The sequence below is a fragment of the Hydra vulgaris genome, chromosome 02 (genome assembly GCF_038396675.1).
Source record: "Hydra vulgaris chromosome 02, alternate assembly HydraT2T_AEP".
In the NCBI taxonomy this organism is placed as follows: Eukaryota; Metazoa; Cnidaria; class Hydrozoa; order Anthoathecata; family Hydridae; genus Hydra; species Hydra vulgaris.
The window spans coordinates 51,010,853-51,034,385 of NC_088921.1; the positions used below are offsets into that span (position 1 = coordinate 51,010,853).

The 23,533-nt window shown below is 26.3% G+C and overlaps 2 protein-coding genes across 4 annotated transcripts; both read right to left on the minus strand.

The window, feature by feature from the left end:
• Positions 1–222: 222 nt before the first annotated feature.
• LOC100204904 (uncharacterized) lies at positions 223–22,986 on the minus strand. 3 transcript variants are annotated; one of them, XM_065791300.1, is made up of 12 exons: positions 22,913–22,986; positions 15,617–15,732; positions 15,379–15,533; positions 15,163–15,246; positions 6,679–6,741; positions 6,455–6,513; positions 5,302–5,471; positions 3,209–3,337; positions 2,712–2,919; positions 787–2,560; positions 556–675; positions 223–446 (listed from the first exon to the last, which is right to left on the minus strand). In XM_065791300.1, the coding sequence occupies exons 2-12, from the start codon at positions 15,720–15,722 to the stop codon at positions 327–329; spliced, it is 2,988 nt and encodes a 995-aa protein (XP_065647372.1). In that variant the 5' UTR covers positions 15,723–15,732; positions 22,913–22,986; the 3' UTR covers positions 223–326. The 3 variants fall into 3 exon arrangements, with proteins under 3 accessions (XP_065647372.1, XP_065647370.1, XP_065647371.1); XM_065791298.1 differs by lacking the exon at positions 22,913–22,986 and adding an exon at positions 15,938–16,152; XM_065791299.1 differs by lacking the exon at positions 22,913–22,986 and adding an exon at positions 15,951–16,080.
• LOC136076126 (histone-lysine N-methyltransferase SETMAR-like) lies at positions 19,258–19,815 on the minus strand. The gene has a single exon (XM_065789596.1). The coding sequence runs from the start codon at positions 19,813–19,815 to the stop codon at positions 19,258–19,260; it is 558 nt and encodes a 185-aa protein (XP_065645668.1).
• Positions 22,987–23,533: the final 547 nt, after the last annotated feature.

A 23,533-nucleotide genomic window follows, 5' to 3' on the forward strand; every position in this document is an offset into this window, starting at 1 on the left:
ATTTTGGTACAAAATTTAAATTTAAATGTTTTCAAATGCCAATAATGTGAATAAAAAAATTCTTGTTTTTAACACAAAAATCAAAAAAGAATATAATCGATTATATAAATATATTTTTTTAAGATTTTAAAATGTAGGATGCAAATAAGTTAGTTTAAATTCCTTTTTTAAGCATCCAAAAAGATTCTACTTTTTAAGTTTCTAATAATAAAAATTTTTTCTATTCTATAAGTTTTCCATTAATTATAATGTCTTTTTTAAGTCCAAAAGTTTCTATAAATATTTACAATTTTATACATGATACTACAATACATTCTGCCATGCTTTTATATAAATGCAGGCATCATGTTTTCAAACATTGTTTTTTTCTTTATTTTTTTCAAATAACTTTCAACTAGATTTTCAATCATGCCATCTTGTTTATAATAATCAATGTCACGTTGAATCTAAAAAAAAATGCTTATTTGAGTCTAATATCTTTTCTAGTAATAAAATGCAATACAAAATGCTTGATTTAAAATGCTAAATATGGTATGACATGTAGAATTATATAACCTGTTTCACGCTTTGTTTTACAATGTCTTTCCATTGATCTTTTGTTAGTGCTCCATTTTTGTAGTCGTATTTCAACAAAGCTTTTATTTTTTCTAAATAAAACTTGTCAATAGGTGGACTCTAAAAAATATTAAAATTAATGAATTAACCAAATAGTACTAAACACTATTTTAAACAAAATGTAAACCTCTTTTAACAATTTAGTTACTAATCTACATTTTTCTTAATTACCTTTTGGTTAACAAATTCTGCTGCTTGTTTCTTTTCTAAATTTACTACAGAACTGTTGTTGCCAATTGTAAAATTTTCTTCTAAATTAGACCTTGGATAAACAATAGCAATTGGAATGCCACAGTTATTTACTAACTTACCATGACCTTCAGATTTTATATCATAATTTATATTAGACAGATGATTAGTGAAATGTTCCATGTAAGGTAAATTACTCTTTAAAGCGGAGTCACCAAGCTCCACTACATTATTTAGATTATTAAATGTTTGATAGAGATCGTTTATTTTATTTTTATCAATATCACTTAGTGATACTTTGTTTTTATGGTAAGCATCTGTTTGTATTGGGAAAAAAAACTTTCTGTCCTTGTGATCAATTTTAGGGATAACAGAACAGCAAGATACATTTGATAAGCCAGACAAGTTAGATTGTAGAGTTTCAAACAAGTTTTTTTTTGAAGATGCAGATAAATTTAAGGTTGGTGCATCAGAAAGATGTGGTGTTGGTGTGTCAGAAAGGTGTGGTTTTGATGTGTCAGAAAGATTTATTTTTTGTGTTTGAGATATGTTTACACATGGTTCTTTAGTTTCTTCTAAATAAGAAATAGATGGATCTCCAAACAACTCTTCAAATAAATTTTTTTTCCTATCACCATGGCAACATTCATTAACATCATTTGTAAACAAACTTTTTTTTTCTTTATCTTGCTGCATCTTCATTTTATATTCAGCTAAAGACACCTTTACAGGCTCTTTTATTGGAAAACTAGAAATTTTATTTTTATTATATATATTATATATATTATTTTCTAATTGGTTTTGCAAACACTCCTTAGAATCTTTAATGTCAAAACATTTATTACTCGAAGAGGTTTTATTACTCTGCATTAAAATTTTACTGTTATTTGACTGATTTAAATTGAATGCATTAACTTTTAAATCCTGGTTGTTTTTTTTACCCCTCATTAGTGCTAGACATCTTTCTTTTGTATCCTTTATTATTTCTTCACGACTTTTAGTACAAATTTCTTTGTATTTTCCTTGGTTATATAGCTCAATTTTTTTTTCAAGAGTGAGAACTTGTTTCTTTTCAATTGGTTTTCTAAATTCATTGGGTGCATATGCTCCTGATAACTTTGTGTGGCTACTATTTTGCATTGGTTTTGAGATGTTAATTTTTTGTGAGTTAATTCTCTGGGAATCACCAGAATGATGTGCTGAAGAGTTATCTAACTGACAAACATCAGGCTGATGAGTTAGTGAATTAGATTCTATTTGTATTTTTTTTGGAATTTTAAAGCTTGATATTGAATGTAATGATGCCATAGATTTAAATTCTTTTTTATTACTTTTTTGTCTCATTTCAGCAAGTTGTTTTTTAATTTTTTTATCCAAAGCAATGTCATTTTTAAACTTTAACAATTGTCCGCTCAAAATCTCTCTTTTTGTTTGCTTAATTGAACAACATGAAGTTTCTATATCTTGAGAACTATTGTAGATCTCAGAAGTTATTTTTTTTGGACTTGACATACATTTGTCAACAGATTTGTCATTTTCATTTTTTTTAATGTCCACATCATCATCGTCATCAATAAATCTTATCTTTTTTTTCCTTGCAGGCATGACATATGGAACATTTGTTATAAGTGCTTTTTCCATCTTTTTTTTTTCTTTTATAGAACCATCCCTTTCAACAACAACTTTATTTGGATCCAAGGTAATAAACCCATCTAAAATACTACCAACAACATCTTCTGTATTGGTGACATCATGTCTATGCAAGATTAATGAAGACATATTTTTTATAATCATTATGATAAAATCAATGTATCAAATATCATAACTTTCATTACCACAATTTTTTTTTAAATACTTTTATTGTATATTGTAAAATATTAAAAACTAAATCAAAAACTATTTTTTACTTTACTATAGGTTCATGCTCATCATCAGAGGCATCGTGAAATTCATTAAGATCATATGGGTCTCCATATATTGAGATAACAGTGTCATTATCTTCACTTTTCTGCTTCAGTTTCTCATTGTTGGCCTTTTCTGTAATTTTATAAGACAATTCTTTGTTCATGCGTTTTACTGCTCTTCTCATTTTCTTCCTTCTTTTCCGTTGCATACCTAAGAAGAAGAAAAAAAGATAAAAAATAACTATTATAATACCATAATAACTCAAAATCATTATTCAGATTTGACGTGATAATAAAGTTAAGAGTGAACAAAGTTTCTTGTACATTTTAGTAAAACTATTCTGTCTGTGCAAATTTTTAGTAGCATATTATTCTACATAAAGAACATTTCAGTCGCCATTCATGTTTTTTCCTGGTTGCCGTATGGGCAACCTTTAAAAAGATGCTCCAAATTATATGAATATATAAAACAATAAAAAATAACAAAATAGAAAACATACTATCTTTGTTTCGTGGCCTTCTTGGTCTAGCTGATCGTGATCGCTCTAATCTTCTATTTTGTCTTCTCTCATTTTTAACTTTTGCAACAGTACGAACTCTGCTATCAGATGTTCCGTTAGCAAAACCACCTAGAATTTATTTAAAAACTAGTGCTTTTCAAAACAACTTTTTAAAAATTTATTCACATTAAACATTATCTCTCAGAAAAATTATGAAAAATAAAGAACCTTAGTTGTTAAGAAATAACTATTACAATAAAATGACGTTTTTGCAGGAAACATAATTTTTAAAAGTTGTGTAAGCGAGGTATAAACATCAAACAAGGAATAGGTAGAATAATAATAATTTTTTTTTTTTTACGTAATATAAATGTATGTGTTTTTTACGTAATATAAATGTATGTTTTTTTTACGTAATATAAATGTATGTTTTTTTTACGTAATATAAATGTATGTGTTTTTTACGTAATATAAATGTATGTTTTTTTTATGAAATATATATGTAATATATAAAACCTTTGAAGGAAAAATAGAATACTTTAAAAACTCCCCATAAAAAAACTGTATCTTTCAAAAGATAAGTAAAGTTTATTTGTCATACATTTATAAAATAAATATATTAGGGTTTATGAGACAGTAAACTAATAGTCAGTAACTGAAAACTGCAAATTGAAATATTACACTGGGCATTAAGAATGCCCATTATAATATAATATTAATTTTTTTTTTTACTACAGATGAGGAGGCTACTTGTGGTTATAACCCTCTCTCAACTCTCTAACTCCGAAACACGAATCTTGACGAACAAGGCCGCTGCACGGAGAAACAAGTTAAGAGCGGTACTACCAGGGACGTGGCGGGAATCGAACTCGGAACCTCTCGCTTATGAAGCGAGCACTCTACCACTACACCACTACCGCAGTAATAATGTGAAGAAAACAAAGAAAAAGAAAATTTTGTCAAATTTGCGTCTCATGCCATGTGGCATCACAGGAAAACAAAGTTATAAAACATTTTTTATTGAAAATATTTTTATAAAACAACAAACAAAAGTTTTTACCGTTGTTAAACAACAAACAAAAGTTTTAACTTTTGTAACACAACAAACAAGAGTTTTTACTTATGTAACATAACAAACAAAAGTTTTTTTTTTTACTTTTGTAACACAACAAACAAGAGTTTTTACTTTTGTAATACCCAGCTATTACTCACATGTTTAAACTGATACAAATATTTAAATCTGATTCTATATTAGTAGTTTTGAGAAAACTATAAAACCATTTCAATTAATAAACAGAAGCTTCTTCCATTTCATAAACTGATAAGTTTTAGAATACTCTTTAAAAATAAAATGTTTTTGCAGGAATCATGATTTTTAAAAATGGTGTAAGCGAGGTCAAACAAGGAATAAGTAGAATAGTAATTTTTAAAATATTCTTTAAAAATTCTTAGAATACTCTTTAAAATATGACTTTTTATGTCATTGTTTTATCAACAACAAAACTTATCTAACAAATTTGGTGCTTGGTGAAGCAATGACATAAAAAGCAATGGCATAATTTGGTTGTAAAAAAATTATTAAAATGCCTAAAATTAATATAGTTTGTTCAAAAAAATTAGATTATAAATGTTTATCTTAATTAAGAAACTAGTTTTTCTAGATACATGAAACAAACTATTCTTTTTGGAGCACCTTGATAAGTTATTAATGTACTCCAAAAATACCTATTGGTTTTATCCAGGAAGTTTTAACCAAGAAGTTCACCCTACCTTCTTTAACAATGTTGCTTATTAGGCTAGAGCTGGCAACAAACCGTGAACCTTTTGGTTCTAAGCCAGAACTCTAACCACTGCACCACGGCTACTGCTTTTGAAAGTAATTTAATTATTTTTACTTTATAAACTTTTGATAATATTATAATTGTTTTTACGTTATCTAATTTGTAAAATATTTTCATTTAGTTTAAATAACAAGAATGTTAGGCAAACAAACAATAAAATGATAAAAACAAAAAACAATAAAAAACCCAACCAAAATTATAATGACAAAAAGAATAAAATAATGACAAACAACAACCAAAACAATAATATACTTGCACAATGATCTTCATATATTTTCATTAGCAATTTTTCATCACCTATGAAGCCAGAGGGTTTTGATAAGCTCACTTCAACAGTCTGATCTTTAGGTTGACAATTAGAACAGAACCATTCATCATATGGAACAGCCAATAATGGTGGAACTAAGCAATCGAGATGATATCTTTAAAAAAAAATTTTAGAAAAAAAGTTAAAGCAAAAAAGTAGTTCTAAGATCTAAATATAGAAAATACAAAAAAAACAAATATGTAATAATAATTAATATGTAAATATGTTTAAAACAAATATATCTAAAAAAAATGAACATTTTCCAATACAGATAAAGGCATCATAATATTCGGGATACCACCAAATAACTCCCAACTACAGGTAACAAAATACAAATAGACAAACATATATCATATAATTGACATATTTATATTATGGCAATGTATCAATCAATATATTTCTGAAATAGCTATTAAACTTCATGAATATTTACTAATAGTACATGTACTAATCTTATCTAAAAACCTTGTTGGAGCAACAAGTAAATGTCAATGGTGAAAAATGAAGATCTTGATAGTAATTACTATTAGAAATACCATCAAAATCATTTTCATAAAAAAATAATAACTAAAAAAAAGCCTTAATTATTAATATAAATCCAGCTCCAAAACACCAGGTATACAAATAGTATATTAAAATATGTAAGGGAAATATGACCTCAAAGACTAGATGTACAGCTGAAACTGTATTTTTATTATATATTATTGAGTATATTAATACTATTTATACATATTTCAACTTAAAACTATGAAAACATTTACCATGTAGCATGTCCCATAAAAACATTTGAAAAGAAAAACTGTGAAATAAGCAAAATTTGTCCCAAAAAGACTATTAAAGAAAAGATTTTGGAAGTTAAAGAAAAAGATTTTAGAAAATTTTTAAATGAGCTCAAAAACTCAAATTTATTTTTACAAACATAACACTCAATAAAGCTTATGCTGTCAGATTTAACAGCTTATACAAGCTGTCTGATTCAACAACCATTAAACCATTTTTAACATATTAGAAAATCGATAAAAAAAGTTTTTTTTTCCATAAAGGATGAAAAAATATAAATAATATAAATATATTTTATTTTTTGATATTACGACTTACCCGTTATCACACTCATCGCACAACAGCAAACTGTCTTCTCTTTCACAAGAGCCACAAACCTGATGAAAGAAATATTTACAAAATTATTATAAAAACAAAGTAGAATAAATTAATAAAAAAATAAGTTAAATATGATAAATTAAATATGAAATTATATGATATTGACAGTGACAGCACTTTAAAATCAATACAATAAAAAAAAATAATACAACTCCTCTGTTTACCTCACAATAAGTTGGTGGATCTTCAAACTCATCATCTTTACTTTCTTTATCTTCAATATAAATCTTGAAATAACATAATTAGTATAATTAGTATTATTAGTATAATTAGTATAATTATAAATAATTTGAAACTAAATTATTGAAATCAGCGACTCCTACAACTTCTATGCTTACAATGTGTTTCTTAACAAAAATAGGCATAATTTGAAGATTTAGCCCCTATATGACAATTATGATCCTTATAAGAACATATAAAAAAATTAATTAAAACTCCTGTTTCAGATTTATAGGATTGTGAAAGGCCTGTAACAACAGTTTTTGTTAGTAGTGAAAGGCCTGTAACAACAGTTTTTGTTAGTAGTGAAAGGCCTGTAACAACAGTTTTTTTTAGTAGTGAAAGGCCTGCAACAACAGTTTTTGTTAGTAGTGAAAGGCCTGTAACAACAGTTTTTAAAAAAACTCAACTATAGTGCTCCTCTTTGGGAGGTGAAAATGAAAAAAGTGGATAAAAATATTGTAGGGAACAGAGCTATTTATAAAGTTTTTAAAAAATGAACAAAAAAGTTAAAAAGATTTGAGTTCCAAAGTTTAAAAAAAAATAGGATAGACAAAACAAAAAAGAAAATTCATATAAGAGCTTGCTAATTAGTTTCAAGAACACAGAAGAAAGAAGGGATAATTATTTGCAAACAAAAATAAGATTTTTTACAAAAATGAAAAAATGAAAACAAAAATAAGATATTTTTTACATATTGGTGTTCTGAATAAGTGCTTGGAGTGAGAGAAAAAATGTAATGGGATCATTTTCAGTAATATCAAAATACCATCAATATTATAATCAATATTATATTAATGAGAAATATTTAATTTGTTTTTGTTTATATTACAGTTAAAGATTTTAAAAGTCTCTAGTTTGTTATCTTTAAATTTGAAATACAAGATTTACTATTTAAAAAAATATAAGCTCCACCAAAACCTTTTTGCAAATGTTTTTTTGCATGTTTTTTTACATTTGTTTTTTGTAATGACTGATAAAGAAAATGATTATCTCATAATAATAGTAATTGGAATATTTTTAGAAAAAAATAGCTGCAAAATAGCTATCAACACTGAGAAGATGGATCAGTCATACTTAAAACAGTCTTATAGAAAAAGATAGTAAAGGGGTAAGAAGGTCAACATTATTCACTGTTCTAGGCTATCTACATTGTTCATCATTGATCATCCTAGGCTAGAAACAATTCTCTCCTCTTTTTGAGCCAGTCTACTAGATGGAGAAGGGGTAAGAAGCAGCCTAAAATTATTCATTGTTCTAGGCTGTCACCATTGTTCATCGTCATTGTTCTAGGCTGGAAAAACTTATCTTTTCACTTTATAAGCCAGCCCACAAGATGGAGAAGGAGTAAGAAATAGGTCAACATAGTTAATTGATCTAAGTTATTAACATTGTTTATCACTCATCAATCTAAGTCAGCCTACAAGATAGAGAAGGGATCAACAAATATACAGTATACTTAAAACAAACATTTTTATTATAACACTTAAGCTTTTCCAAACTTTCAACAATGATATTTTCTTAAATCAAGAGCTTTCTTGTAAATTAAAACCTCTAATTTTTCTCTAACCAAGAACAAAAAACGCTAGAAGAAGGCAGAGTTGCCTTCTACTAGCATTTTAAAAACCTTAATACAAAAAGTTAACTCTACAAATAAGAACATGTGCAAGGTTGTAATAAATTTGATAAACTTAATAAGACAAAAATCAATACATTTATAATTATATACATTTAATATAATATATATACACCCAAAAAACTAGCGATTATAAATGAGTGGAAAGTAAGACAGCAAAAGAAATAAAAAAAATATTTGCCAAGATAAAGCAAAGACAATAAAGTGTAAATTTAATTTACAGGATAAAGAAAATAAAACATTTATGCAAATTTTTTTAATTTTTTTTTGTTTAAATTATTTTATTTAGAATTATTAAAACGTTGGTTTTTTCGTTTTTTATTTTATTTGTTTCATTGATTTAAATAAAAGGTTCCTAAATTTAAACAGAACGTTTGTTTTGCTGTTTTTATTTTAATTATTTCCTTCTTGAATTTAAATGAAAAATTACCTTTTCAGGTTTTCTAGTATTATTTTTTTTTTTAGAATTTAGCTAAAAACATTTTTTAAAAGTTTATAATATTCGTATTAACTATTATTTTTTTCAATTCAAACTAGGTGTTTTTTTTTTACTTTTTTATTGTAATAATTTTATTTAGAATTAAAAATAAACTTTTGTTTTGTTATTTAAAAGAAGTTAATTTAGTTAAAAGTAACTTTGATATTAACTTTATTGCGCTATTAACTTAATCTCATTATATCTTCTTGTCAGAGATGCTAAATCCTATTGATTTTTATGGACTCTATGACTCCGGACTCTGGGGTCAAAAAATAGGAACTTTTTTCTCCCTATTAAACCAGGACAATGATAACCCTATCCTAAGTATAAATTGGCATCTAAGTATCAGTGTACACCAAAAGTTTTATGTACCACATATGCTGTGATTCGCATTATCTGCTATAGGTGATGTATGGCACAAACATGCTGCATATTTTAAATAACTTATATGCTGGAGAGATTACCATATGCGACGCTATTAAATGTATTCGTGCTTTTACTGGTTTAAAGTTATGTAACGGTTGGCTAAACAAATTTAAATTATTAAAATTATAAAAGTTAATAAGGCTTAATAAGGAAACATTCATATGCTAATACAAAGTTAAAAAAATCATGGAGTCTCAACAATTTTTATGAAAGGCAGAACTCCAGGTAAAAACAGGGACTCCTGGACTCTGGACTGACTTCGCATCCCTGCTTATTGTATTATATAAAATATTATATGACTGATTTTTTTTATATAAAATATTGTAATAAATATTAACTTGATTAACTGAAAATTAGATTGAGAAACTACAATTATAAAATGCCTCTCATTTAAATTAATAAGATAATATTGTTTATGATATTAAATGTTTTTAATTTACAGAGAGGTAAATGAATTTATTAAAAAAAACTAATATTTATAAATTTAAAGAGACTAGATTTGAATTAAAAAGATTCTATAAATTTATACAAATTGTATAATGTGACAGGCCTTTTTATGAGACTTTAATACATAACAAAAACACATGCTAATAAATGTAATTTTATCACAGCTTTGATATTTACGTCGTTAAAAGTTAAATTGCCTCATTAGCATATTTTAAAGTACCATAATTAAATTTAACTTAAAACTGTGTTAAAAATCATTTAAACTAATATAACAAAAATTACTAATGAAATATAAAATTTGGTATTAAAAAATTATATTTCCTAATAACTCAATTCTTAAAACAATCTCATACTTAACACTTTGTTTGTTTATCACAATTTATTTCTTTACTTTACTTTTTATGTATTTAATGCAGTATTTTAAATAATCAGTTACTAACAAGATATTCGTAAACATAACTTACGCGCATAAATAATGTCAAACTTTACACGATATTGAATTAATAAGAAACAAAAAATTTTATATACATCAACCCTTCCCAGGAAACGTGTGTTCCCCTTCCCCCTCTCTCCTTCTCCTTACCTAGTTGAAACCTGTGCCGCAACAATGATTTTTAATCATCATTTTTTCAATCATCATTTTAATCATTTGTGTTTACCGTGTTTAGTTTTATCCTAAGATAAGGAGTTGATTTAAAGGTATTTTTTTTTTTTTTTTGAATAGGATAGAGCAGGGCATATAGGGACACTTAAGAAACAAATGTTAGTTGGGGATCATCCATAAAGTACATACGTTCAGAGAGGAAGAGGGGGTTTGCAAATGGCCTATATGAGATGAAGCGGGGGGCAGTAGGTCAATTATAAAAGTATGGAGACACTAATTTTAAAAAAATATCATTAAAATGTTGGGTTGGTAGGTTAAAAGCGTAGGTACTTTTAGGGAGGTAGAGGGTACTCAAAAAAGAGTATGGCAAAATGCAGGGGGGAGGGGGATAGTTGACAAAAAAGCTTTACTTTATGGATGACCCCTTGCTGATAAACTTTTTAAAATATAATGTTTTTTAACATTATATTTTTAAAATATAATGTTAAAAAACATTATATTTTAAAAATATAATGTTAAAAAACATTATATTTTAAAAAACATATTTTATCTTTTTAATCATTAAGTATAAAGGGTGGAACATAAATTATGCCACGCAACTTTTGACCATTTTTGACCTCCCCTCGTCACAAAATCATAACACTTAAGAAGCAAGTTTTGTATGAGTCATCACAAAACCACCAACCTCCTCATCCCCCCTTATAGCGTGACATAATTTATGGATGACCCCTATTAAAAAAGTTACGCCTAATAAATAAGTTACATTTACAATGGGTTACTTTAAACAGATCTTAATAAAACTTTTAATAAGTTATTGTAATTGTTATTTTTATCATTTTAGAAGTCAAAAAGAATATGAAAAAGAAACAAAACTTTCTAAAAAAGTTTAGGTTCCGTTTTCCTCAGGTAAACTAAAATAGTAAGCTAAAGATCAAAAGTTTATTCGTTCAAAAACTAAATTTGCGCAATAGTTGACCGAAATTTTTTGCTTTTGTTCATTAATTGTCAAAAGCAGTTTACTCTTAATTGCCAAAAAACAAAAGTTAACTTTACTCTGAATGGATATTTTAAAATCATTCTATCTTTTGAAAAAGCAAATTTTTAAAATTGTAAATTTAAATTTTTAAAGTTTTGTAACGATATTCATTTTTTTAAAACGTTCAATTTACGTAATTACGTAAAAAAGCTATTTCTTTTTAATTCATTTTATTGACCAAAGGAAAAAATGAGGTAGCTAAAAAAACTGAAAATTATTTACTATTGTTAAAACTGAATTTTTTATTTTATTTTTCAATAAAAAGGCAAAAGAAAAATGAAAAAATAAAAATGTTTGGGCACCCATATCGCTCCAGCGGTACTAACACAGGTCTGGGCTTGTTCTTGCGTGCAGTCACACGCTTTGTGCATCCCACAATTTTTAAATTTGTTTTTCAAATGTGTTTGCTAAACTTTTCTGTTTTTATCAATGTACAGGAAAGCGAGAAAACAAATTGCTATTTATTTGTAAGAAAAAAAAATTTTATTAACAAGTTTTTCATGTAAAAAAATAAAAAGTCATTGATACTTATATTTAAATATAAAATATTTGGTTATTTTCACTACCCCATTGAAATAGTTTGCACTTTTGTTGGATTATCCAAATTGTGAATTTAAAACCTATAGTGTATTTCCTTATGAACTATTGCCATTGACAATGCTCCAAAAGCTTGTGGGGTAGTGCATTGTTAATTTACTGGAGTCTGTTTAAAACATTTTTTAAGTTTTTAAAAACATTTTTTCAAACAGACCAATCATTATGTTCATTATCTCTAGTAATTCAAAATAACGCTGGAAATTGGGCAATTAAAGGAAACAATTTCAGACATGCATCAAATGCGGTAAATACATTTACAAAAGAAATCATGTTGTATTTTTATTTTAATTTATTCCATATTTATAACATATTATTTTATTATTTATTACAAAATTTGTTAATCAAATAATATATTATACAAATAAATAGCAGTTTATTTTCTTATTTTCCTTTTATATAAGTATTAAGAAAAAATGTCAAATATAGCAAAAATATTTTTAAAAGCCTAATGACATGAAAACAAATTCACATTAGAAAATAAATTAACAAATTTCTTATAGTTTTAGAGTACATAGCAAATAAGTTTCTTAATATACGTACTGATAAAAATCATGAATAAATTGCATATCAAAACTTTCACTTGATGTTAAATTTTGATAAAACATTATGTTTTTTTACCTCAACTTGTATCAAACTCAGTCGCTAAAAATAACAACCACTTAAAAAAAGTGAATACAAAAGTTGTATAATAATTTTATTAAAAAAAAATTCTTTAAATTATTTTGTTTTAATTATTCAATTTTTTAGTTCATTTAATTAAAACTTAATTGATATTTCGTTACAATTTTGTTTCCTTATTTTAGAATTGTTTTTTTAATCAGTAGATAAGTTCAGCTTTTTGTTGCGAATTATTGAAACGCTTTATAAGTTAAAAAATGCAAACTACCATGGTCAGTGTGTTTAAAAAAATTACTTTAAACGTGGACCAACAAGGCATGCGATCGCACACGCTTCCTGGAAGGCTTGATACATTTAAGAAAAGAATTCTTTTAAAAAAAAAAACTTCTCCCTTTTTTTTTTTTAATTATTTGCTTTTTGCATTTAATCTATGATGGAGAGGCTTATGTTTTATGTAATGAATTAATTAGCAGATAATAAAAAAAAAATTTTAATAATTATTGCAAAACTATTTTACATTCCTTTAAAAATAATTTAAAATTCAACATTTTACTACTTTACATTACTTCAAAACAAAATTTAAATTTTTAAAATCTTATTTAATTTAAAGTCTTTTTTAAAGTTCTTATTTTACAAAAAAAAAATTTTGTAAATTTATCAGTTGCAGTTAAACATAGATAGAATATTATATAATTATATAAACATAGACAATATTAAAAGATATTTTAAATATTCCAAAATAGTAAAGTTTTTGTTTAATGTAAAACTGCTGAACGCAAATCACCATTTTGTATGTAAAATGCAAACTGCATAACGCTTCTTAACAAGGCCTGATGTGGTACACATGATTCCTTAAGTCATCTATAAGGTAGGGATTATGTGGGATCATAGGGATCATTAGGACTTAATTTAACTACTTCCATTTACTTTTTGTGAGCTAATCACAAAACTACTATTTAAATAGTCTCTTCACCAAATAAACCCATCCGAATTCTAAGTGTATTGGAAGTATTTGTTTTTTGCAAATTGATTTTGCAAAAAGGAAATTGAGCTTAAAAATGAAAAAGGGTGATAAGGTGTCCCCAGTTTCCCTTATATTTAACTTTAATCAAAAAAATTTATACTAAAAGAGACAACTCATAGCTTTTTAGCCTATCATTCAAATTTTATGAAACATATTTTTATTTTTATTTAGTTTACAAAAGTGAAATAGGGAGTTTTAAGAGTGTTATAGTTTAAACCTTATATAAGTAACGGGTGATGCGGAAGTTATTGGACAAAATAAAAACGTCAATAACTTATTTATAAATAAAAAAACAAACTACTATTATATTTTTTTTAAATAAAGCATTTATCTTTTAATAAAAATAAATTATTTTTATTTTAAAAAACACCACCATCTGCAATTGATCTCAATTTTGCTCTGACGCCTTTCATATGCGATTGTAAAAAGTTTAAATCAATTTCTTGTAGTTTTAGTTTAATGCGATCAATCAAAACTTGCTCTGTTGAAGCTTGCCAATCTCCCTCAAAAACCTTTTGTGCCAAATGTCCCCAAAAATTTTCAATTGGTCTATTATCAACGTAATAGACATATTGGTCCATCCAATTTAGAGAATCTTTAGAATAATGAGAACTTGCTAAATCTGGCCAAAATAAATAGTTAAAGTCTCCATGATACTTGTGAATAAATGGAAGAAGTCGTTTTTCTAAACATTCATTAATATAGATTGATGAATTGATTGCTACAGCCTTGGAAGTGCGAAACAATGGCTCGGACATACCAAGGTCAGATATGGCTATCCACATTAATAATATTTTTGGAAATTTCTCTTTTCCTATAAAACGAACACTTTCTGGGCATGTCTTTTTGTTGTTTGTGTAGTATCCAGAATTTCCAGGCATGTTGTCCACTGCAAAACAAAAGTATTTTTCATCATCGATGACTAAAAGCGATTTTGTGTTATAGAGTTGGTTAACTAGTTTCCTGCTTCTTTTCTTTGCCTTTATTTGTTGTTCTTTAGTGTATTTTGGAGTCTTTTCACGTTTTCTATATTTAATATTCATTTTTTTTAACTGACGACCAATTGTCGATTGATTTACACCGAATTTAATACCTATTTTTCTCTGACTGACCCCATTTCGATTGTTGACAAGTCTTGTTAACTCGGTTTTCTTTTCTCTAGTCCAGGATGTCGGACAACCAGGGTGCTTTCTATCAGAAAACGATTGAACAGTTTCAAGTCTTTTTAGGTTATCATATATTGTACTTCGAGCAAATCCTTCCTTTTCAAAATGATTTACGATTTTTTTTTTTTTAATATTAGGTTTATTTACAAAAAACATTTTTATTCGCTTTCGAAAAGATTCTCGTTCAGCTGCATTTAAGCTCATTTTAAATAATTGTGTTTCAAATAATAAAGTTTATATTTTATAGAACGTTTATGCCTACGCATAAAACCACAAAAACTAATAATTATGCTCAAATAATGAAATTAGGATTTGACCGATAACTTCCGCATCACTCGTTATTATTAATATTATTTTATTGTGTTAACTTAAATAATAAAAAACAAAAAATATGTACCTCTTCAACAAGTGGTCCATCTTTGATCTTATAAACTAATACAAAATTGAACTTTGATCTGTCAACTGGGCAATTGTTAATTTTCTAAAAAAAACTCATCTGTCACAGATACATTTACACACACACACATGCACACACACACACACACACACACACACACACACACACACACACACACACACACACACAAATAGAAATTTTATAATTTGGTCACACCTTAGCCCATTCTTGCAAACATTCCAAACAAAAGACATGATTGCATGTTTTTGGAACTCCAACCATCTGATTAGTAAACTCAGTCAAACAGATTGGACATAAGCCATCGCTTTCTTCTAAATCATCACTGTTGTTATCATCTGTATCACTCCCACCTGTGGTAGATTTACATATATAATTTTTATTCAAAATAATTTTTTTTTTTTTTTTTAAGATATAAATATTGCGATTCATTTACCAGAAGAACCTTCTTCATCTGAGTAAACAAGCAATTTTCTTTTCCGAGAAGACTTTGTTGTAAATAGATCTTCTTCATTACTTTCTTCTTCTGATTCGTTATACATACTTCATATTCTGTTAGAATGGAAAAGTAAAAAACTAATTTGCTTACATTAGTAAAAACAAATATTTTTTGCAAGTGTTTGAAATAACCTAATAAATTAACAGTAATTAAATAAACAATAAATACATTATCTAATATAATGAAGAAAAATAATTGCAAATATTTTTTTCCAAGAGACATTAAGTGGAATTTAAAAAAAAATTATAATACAAAAACCTATTAAACAAACTTTTGCACTAATCCATTATATGCCTTCACAATTCTTTAGTGAAGAAGTTTAACAAGAAACAACTTTGAAGACACATATGCAAATATAGTCCAAAGATTTAACAAGCAACAGTCCAAAGATTTACCAAATAATATTTTTGCAGTTAGACTTGCAATAATGTACAAAAACTTTGCAAATATGTTAATTTTTATTTGTGAAAACTGAAAAATAGAGACATTTATAAATCTACAAACCAAATCTGTGAAGTAAATTATCTTTAAAAAACCATGTTTATACCAACAAAAAATATGAAAATCACTTACCGTAAATATTTTACAAACAAAAAATTATAAAATCTAAAAATGAGTGATTATTATTATTTTGAAATCTTAAATTTCATATAAATGAATTTTGAAATCTTAAATAGCTTTCATATAAATAAATTTGATTTTTAGTTATAAAACTTTCAAATGTGTTTCAATAAGCCATTAAAATGTTTGGTGGTAATCGCTAATCTGCTACTGTGTCAGCAGCTTTACCAAATAAAGATCATATCAATTAGTGTTGTGCTATTAATTGTATGCGCACTAAGTAAGCTAACATAAAATTTACATTATAAAATATCTGCGATTTAGTAAAATAAATAATGTAACTAAAAACAATGCCATTTTTATTACCTTATTTTATAAAGCTAATAATAACTGTCTAAATTTTACTTAAACCATTTTTTTTAAACTTTCTTTTAGGAATATTTATACTTCTATTTGTAAAAAAAATTCCTACTCCATTGCAATTTTAATTTGATTTTAAATTGGTTTCGTTATATACAGGGAACATCAACTAATTTTATAAACAATTTTTGGCTTTCCTCATTTGACAATAATAGTCCAATTTCCTATGAACTCGTGATAAAATTTTATTAAATAATATTTGACAAAAAAAAATTAATGGCACAAAAGCACTTCATTGGCAAGAAAATAAAAGATTTTTTAAATATTGTTTTATATACATCTAGCCTTCTCAGGAGATGCGTGTGGTCAAACACCTTAAACCAGAGATTTTTCTTCTTTTTTTGAAAATGCTGTATAAATTAATGTAACAAAGATAGGGTAACAATTTGTTATCTATAGTAGATATATATATATATGTATATATGTATATATGTATATATGTATCTATCTATCTATATATATGTGTATATATATATATATATATATATATATATATATATATATATATATATATATACGCTCGAATTAAGCGTATCGCGATTACTTTTCGCACCTTTGCGATTAGTTTTTTCCTAATATTTGTTTTTTCGTGATCTTTCTTTTTTTCATGATTATTCTTTTTTTATTTTAGAAGATTGATACTCTATTCGCAAGTATTAGTTGTTCTTTTACAGTATAAAACTGCAGTGATTTCTGAAATGATAACTTTTTTTTAAAGCGGAGCATAAAGTAAAAGAAAGAAAAATAGAAGATTTAGAAAAACAATTAGTAAAAATGTTCAAATGCAGGAAAAAGACCGATTGTTTAAGGAAGGAAAAATTTATAAAAAACAAACGATTAAATACCTATTCGAATCAAGAGTACAAGTTAATTATTGCAAATAATACCATATGTATGGAAGGCCGTTTTCAATCTCTCCAAAAATCACCATTGTTTATACATTTGGTAGCTTTACTTGGCGTTTATAACTAGCTGTTAAATGTGAATGATGGAACTTTTGGCGATAAAGCTATCGGTGAAGTTGTTGAACATTTTTCTGAATTTTCAATTGGTTTAGGATGTGATTTGAATAATATACTTCATGATTGGATCATTTTAAAAGCATATATGTTTCCCATCATAAGTAACAATCAAAATGAGTATTATTTGAAAATTTGGGAAATTGTTTTTTCCAAATCAAATTTGGTCAAACAATGCCGAAATATTCTTGATATTTTTGAACTATTTTTAATTTGTCCTTTTACAAATGCGAAAGTAGAACGAATGTTTTCATGTATGAATCGTGTAAAAAATGACTGGAGAAGTTGTCTTAGACGAGATCTCTTAGAATCTCTACTTCGGATAAGTGAAGAAGGTCCTGAGAATGGCAAATTTGAACCTGATACTGCTATGGACGAATGGTATAATAATAAAGTTAGACGATTGTAAGCAAATTTTCATCGTTATCCGGAAAATAGAGAAAAAGTAAGTCAGGAAAAACAGACATTGATCTAGCGACAGTTACAATATCGGATTTAGAAGAAAGTGAAAGCGAGGAAGAAAATTGTGACAACTTTTAATTTTATTTTAGCGCATTGTAACCCCTTAAAATTAAAATGTTAAATAATAACTTGTAATGGCGTATGATTTTTTGCTTATTAAAAATAATTTTTTGTTAGTAAAAATCCTGAAAAATTCTAGGCATTAAACTAGTAAAATGATTACAAAACGATCAAAATATTTACGATTACGATCTTATACTTTTTCTATTAGCAATCAAAAAAAGTATTAGATCGTAAAAGATTCTATTATTTAGACACATTTTTTTCTTCCGCTTTATTTTATTGAATAAAAAAAGTGAACGTTAACTTTTATTAAAAAATACATTGAATGAAAAAGCAATAGATAGAAATATCATGGGAATTTGATAAGGTTACTTAGATAAGAAAACTTACTTAATAAGAATTTAATAATCATTCTTGTTTGTGATTGTGCGGGCTTTCGTGAAAATGTTAAGTTTTAACATTTTATCATGATAATGTTTTCGTCATTTTTAATAGTTTTTTATAACTGTTTCAAATTTATAGATTGTTTTGTTAGAGTTTTAAATAATTTTTTTTACTGTTAAATATTTATAGAAAATGACATATTCTAGTTGTTTTAAACAGTTTAAAATATGTAAATAAAATAGAAAATGAAATAATTAATTAAAAGAAGATAATATCAAGTTCATTGATTTTACAAAAATATAGCCGTTAGATTTAATGCAATATAATAATAGTATTAATGTAAATTATAACTAAAGCTACTTTACAACCGCTGAACGTAAATGTTATGACATCTTATGCAAAAATGAGACTTATTATATATGTTATTATAAATAAGTTAAAATAAATAATGCTCCCTCCCCTCGGGCGGGAGTGGAGGAGGAGTTATGAGCAACAAAAAAATCGCGATTAGATTTTTTTACGTTAATTCGAGCCCTGTATATATAGTATTTATTATATATATATATAAAAATATATATAGAATAATATATATATATCAGGCAACCAAAAAAGTTTGTGTGGTTTTGCAGATCCATAAATAAATACACATAAAAACAGTTTTAATAAAGTTTATTTTGAAAAATAGTCTCCTTCAACAAGAATAACTTTCTCCCATCGTGAAACAAGCTGGTATATTCCATTTTTATAAAAGTCTTGAGTTTGGTAGCTAAAAAATTGAATTACCTTTTTTTCGAGATCTTCTCTATTTTGAAACTGTCGATTCCTCATATGATTATCCAGGGCCAAAAACAGGTGATAGTCATTTGGCGCAAGGTCTGGTGAATACAGAGGGTGAGGTAGAATCTCCCATTGTAAACGTGCTAGAGTTTCGCACGTGATTTTTGCAGTGTGCGGTCTGGCGTTGTCCTGGTGGAACACAACACCTTTTTTGTTTGCCAAAGCTGCTTGTTTTTGGTGAAGAGCAACCGAAACTCTGTCCAATTGGGCTGAGTATATATCAGCAGTAATGGTTTGTCCATTTGGTAGCAACTTATAGTGAACGATACCTGCTGTAGTCCACCATACACACAGTAAAACCTTTTGTTGATGAATACTTGGTTTAGGAGTCATTGGTACTGGATCGTTACTGGCTAGCCAATGATATATTCGGTTTTTTTTGCAGTACATAATTCATTTTTTGTCGCACGTCAACATCCGGTCAAAAAATGGCACTAAATTGTGGCGGGAAAGCTATGAAGAACAAATGGTTAAGCGCTGTAGCTTGTTTGTTTCACTCAACTCATAAGGTACCCATTTGCTCAACATCTTCCAAGTTGGTGCAAATGTAAACGAATAGTTTCATCACTCACATTAAATCTTAGGGCAAGGTCCTGACATGTTTGACTGGAGTCCTGCTTGATTGCCAGCTTGATATCCTTGTTGTTTACGATGGATGGTCTTCCAGATCTTGGTTCATCTTCAAGGTTTTCATTTCCAGAAGAAAATTTTTTAAACCACTTTTGAGCCGTCCGTTCTGCTATGGTACCTTCCCTAAACGCAGCGCATATCTTACAACAAGCTTCTGCAACTTTGGTTCCAAGTTTGAACTCATAAAGTAAACAGGCGCGAATTATCGCATCTGACACAGCCATACTCCACTTTTAAATTTAAAAGGCACTAATAAAACTTATGAAACACACTGATTGATTCTCCTTAAAACAAGCTTTAATTTATATGCAAAATCATCCCCATACCACAACCAGTTTTTTTAATACATTTCTTAGAAATAGGCAACTAGGATAAACCGCACAAACTTTTTTGGTTGCCTGATATATATATTATTTATATATATATATATATATATATATATATATATATATATATATATATATATATATATATATATATATATATATATATATATATATATATATATATACAGCCTATGGAATTAGGAAAAATAAGGTCTGCAATAATTTGCCAAGCTTAAACTGTGTGATGTCGGCATCGGGTTAAGAGAAAAAATGGAAATGATGGTTTGACCATAAAACATAAAAACAAGGTTGGTAATTAAAAATTTCAAAAAAAAACAATGGAATGAGTTCTGAGGTCAAATGATAACAATAATAATAATAATAATAATAATAATAATAACAACAATAATAATAATATGGAAAAATCATCTTTACTAATCACTAATGTCAAATTGGGAAAGAAGGAATCTGTTTCTATGTCTGTACTTAGAAACAATCTCACTCCTTTTATTCAATAGATTAGTATTTTTATAATTTAGGATTTCATATTTTTTGGTGAGACATAATTTACAAAATTTAGATGCTAGATTATATGCTTTACATCATCTGAGAATTTTCCATTTAACTATAGGAACTAAATGAGCTTCTTTTAACTTCCATACCTGCTTTGAGAGCTCAGTATTATTTTTATATTTAGAGATTTCAAAAGATTTAACGTGATTAGTGTATCTTAATTTAAAAGGAGTCTCACTTATACCAATCATATACCAATGCAGAATTTTTCATTAGGAAAGGTATCACAATTAGTGGAGGTTACAGTTGCTTGATATACAATGTTGCTTTTTAAACAGTTATTGAACGATGGACAGAGATTTTTATTAAAGCAGTTACAGTTTTCTTGATTAGAGTTTGTATCGTTACTTAAAATGTATTTGTTGTGTTCAATTTATAATAGATTTTATATATTGATATGATAATATGTTGATAAAAATAATAACATGTTTATCAGCTCTTAAAAAATTTTAACAGCGTCACTTATTTTTATTTGATCACTTTGCGACTAATCTAGAACAACTCCAATTAGTTTCAATATTTTCAACAAAAAAAAGTTTGGTTTAAATTGATATTTTTTTGATTAGTTTAAACCATTTGGTTTAAACATATCAACGTTGATTTTAAACATACCATGTTTAGGAATTTCAGAACATATAAAGAGTAATAAATAATATTTATTAAAAAATTTAAAACGACATAAGTAGTATATTTCCAGTCAATGTTACATTGTGAATAAAACATAGGATTTAAAATTTATTCTATTTTTTACCATGATTTAATTGAGTAACTTTAAAAATTCTAGATTTTAAGTCAACCAATCACATTTCTGTATAATTCTCACAACTTTGTTTTTTAGCTTTTGTAAGATATTCAGAAAATCCTTATTTGCATCAAAAAAATAGATGCACAGTATTTATCGTGAAGAGGAATAATAGTTTGAATGATTAATTTTTTGGTCTGTAGAGTTTAATATTTTCTGTTTCTAGAAAGATATCAAGTTTTCTTTGCATTTTTACTCAATTACATTTAATATGTTTAGTTAAACCAAGTTAATAATCAATCTGAAAATATTTCATGCAATCACTAAATTTTTTCTGATGTTATTTAAGATTAATTTTGCTTTACTGTTTTGTTAAAATATTTTTTGTTTTTGTTTTAATTAATAAACAGCTTTTTAGTTTGTAATATCAATACAAATCAAAGTGTCATCTCCCCTGTAGAAACCCAATATTACATATCACCTCACTAGATTGTTTGCCATTGATCTGGACTACTTTAGCTCTCATTGTTTATAACCCAATTTAGAACTGTAGCCTTAACTTGGTAGAATTTTAACTATTCTATAAAAATCTTTTGGTAGTAAAAATTTTATAGAATAGTTAATAATTTTTTGGTCTACTAGACTCTAAAAAGTTTTTTCTACCAAAAAATTTATATAAAAAAATGAGCAAAAACTCTTTGTAAAACCTTTTTTAAAACTAATGATTTTTATGAATTTCTTCATAATTCTTCAAAAATATTAATTTAATGTTTATAGACATCTAAATTAGCTTATTTTTTTAATATAAATTAAAGCAATTGAAGTAAGCAAAAAAAGATGTAGTAGGAAGCATGTTAATTTTTATTTAAAAAAAAAATTTTCTAGTTTTAATAACGAGTTGATTATTTTTTATAAAATATTTACAAATGATGAATATAATAATATGCAAGCGCTTGCACAATATTTCTTTTCTATTGCAACTGTTGCATTTTGAGTAGTATATAATATACAGTATGAGTATTTTATATGGAGTATAGAATAACATACATAGATTAACTTAACATAACGGTTAAATAAAAAAAATATTACTTTTGAATTGAAAAAAATAATAATAATGCTATATGGGTGTTATTAAAACGTGTTAAACTGTATATTAAGTCTAGGAAATAAAGGATCATAAAATATTTATAAAATTATATTTTAATGCGACGCTTACCACTATAAAATTATTTTTCATTGTTGTGCAACACGTTTAAAAAATATATATTAGCTATTCTACGTTTTAAAAACATGTAAATGTTAGAAATACGGCGATTACGGGGCAACCAAGAGTTAAAAGATTAAAAAATTAAGCTACTACAAAAATCCGCAGACAATGTTTTGTCTAGCATGTATTTAATTAGTCGATAATAACAAAAATTCCTTCTTAATGTTCAAAACAACGTTTTCAAAAATTGGTTAAGTTTCAGGAAAATAATAATACAAGTTTATTTATGCAATGTCATTTTTCTTTTAACGAAACTTGTTTTTTATATCAGAAAAAGCATCGAAAAAGTAAAAATTTAGTATAATAGTTCTGTAGTATACTACAGAACTATTATACTAATTATATAAGTAGTACCTAGTAGAATTGTTAACATAGTAACAGTTGTCGTTAACATAGTAAATATAATGTTGTTGATAATATAGTAGAAACAACTTGTTTTTTTAATTTCAAATTTGTTTTAAAACTTTATTTTAGTTTTCGCTATTTTCACTTTTTTCTTTTCTTAATAAAATAAAATAAAAAATCTTTTTCAAAATAAAAATCATTTTAAAACTTTGGTTGTGAAATTAA

What these genes read in the sequence shown, in the direction of transcription:
- LOC136076126 (XM_065789596.1), bottom strand. Translation starts at nt 19,815, where the DNA reads ATGTACTGCAAAAAAAACCGAATATATCATTGGCTAGCCAGTAACGAT.
- LOC100204904 (XM_065791300.1), bottom strand. Translation starts at nt 15,722, where the DNA reads ATGTATAACGAATCAGAAGAAGAAAGTAATGAAGAAGATCTATTTACA. An exon ending in ATCCACCAACTTATTGTGAG is followed by an intron (nt 6,514 to 6,678) that starts GTAAACAGAGGA and finishes TTCTTTCATCAG; the next exon opens with GTTTGTGGCTCTTGTGAAAG. An exon ending in TAAAACAAAGCGTGAAACAG is followed by an intron (nt 447 to 555) that starts GTTATATAATTC and finishes ATTTTTTTTTAG; the next exon opens with ATTCAACGTGACATTGATTA.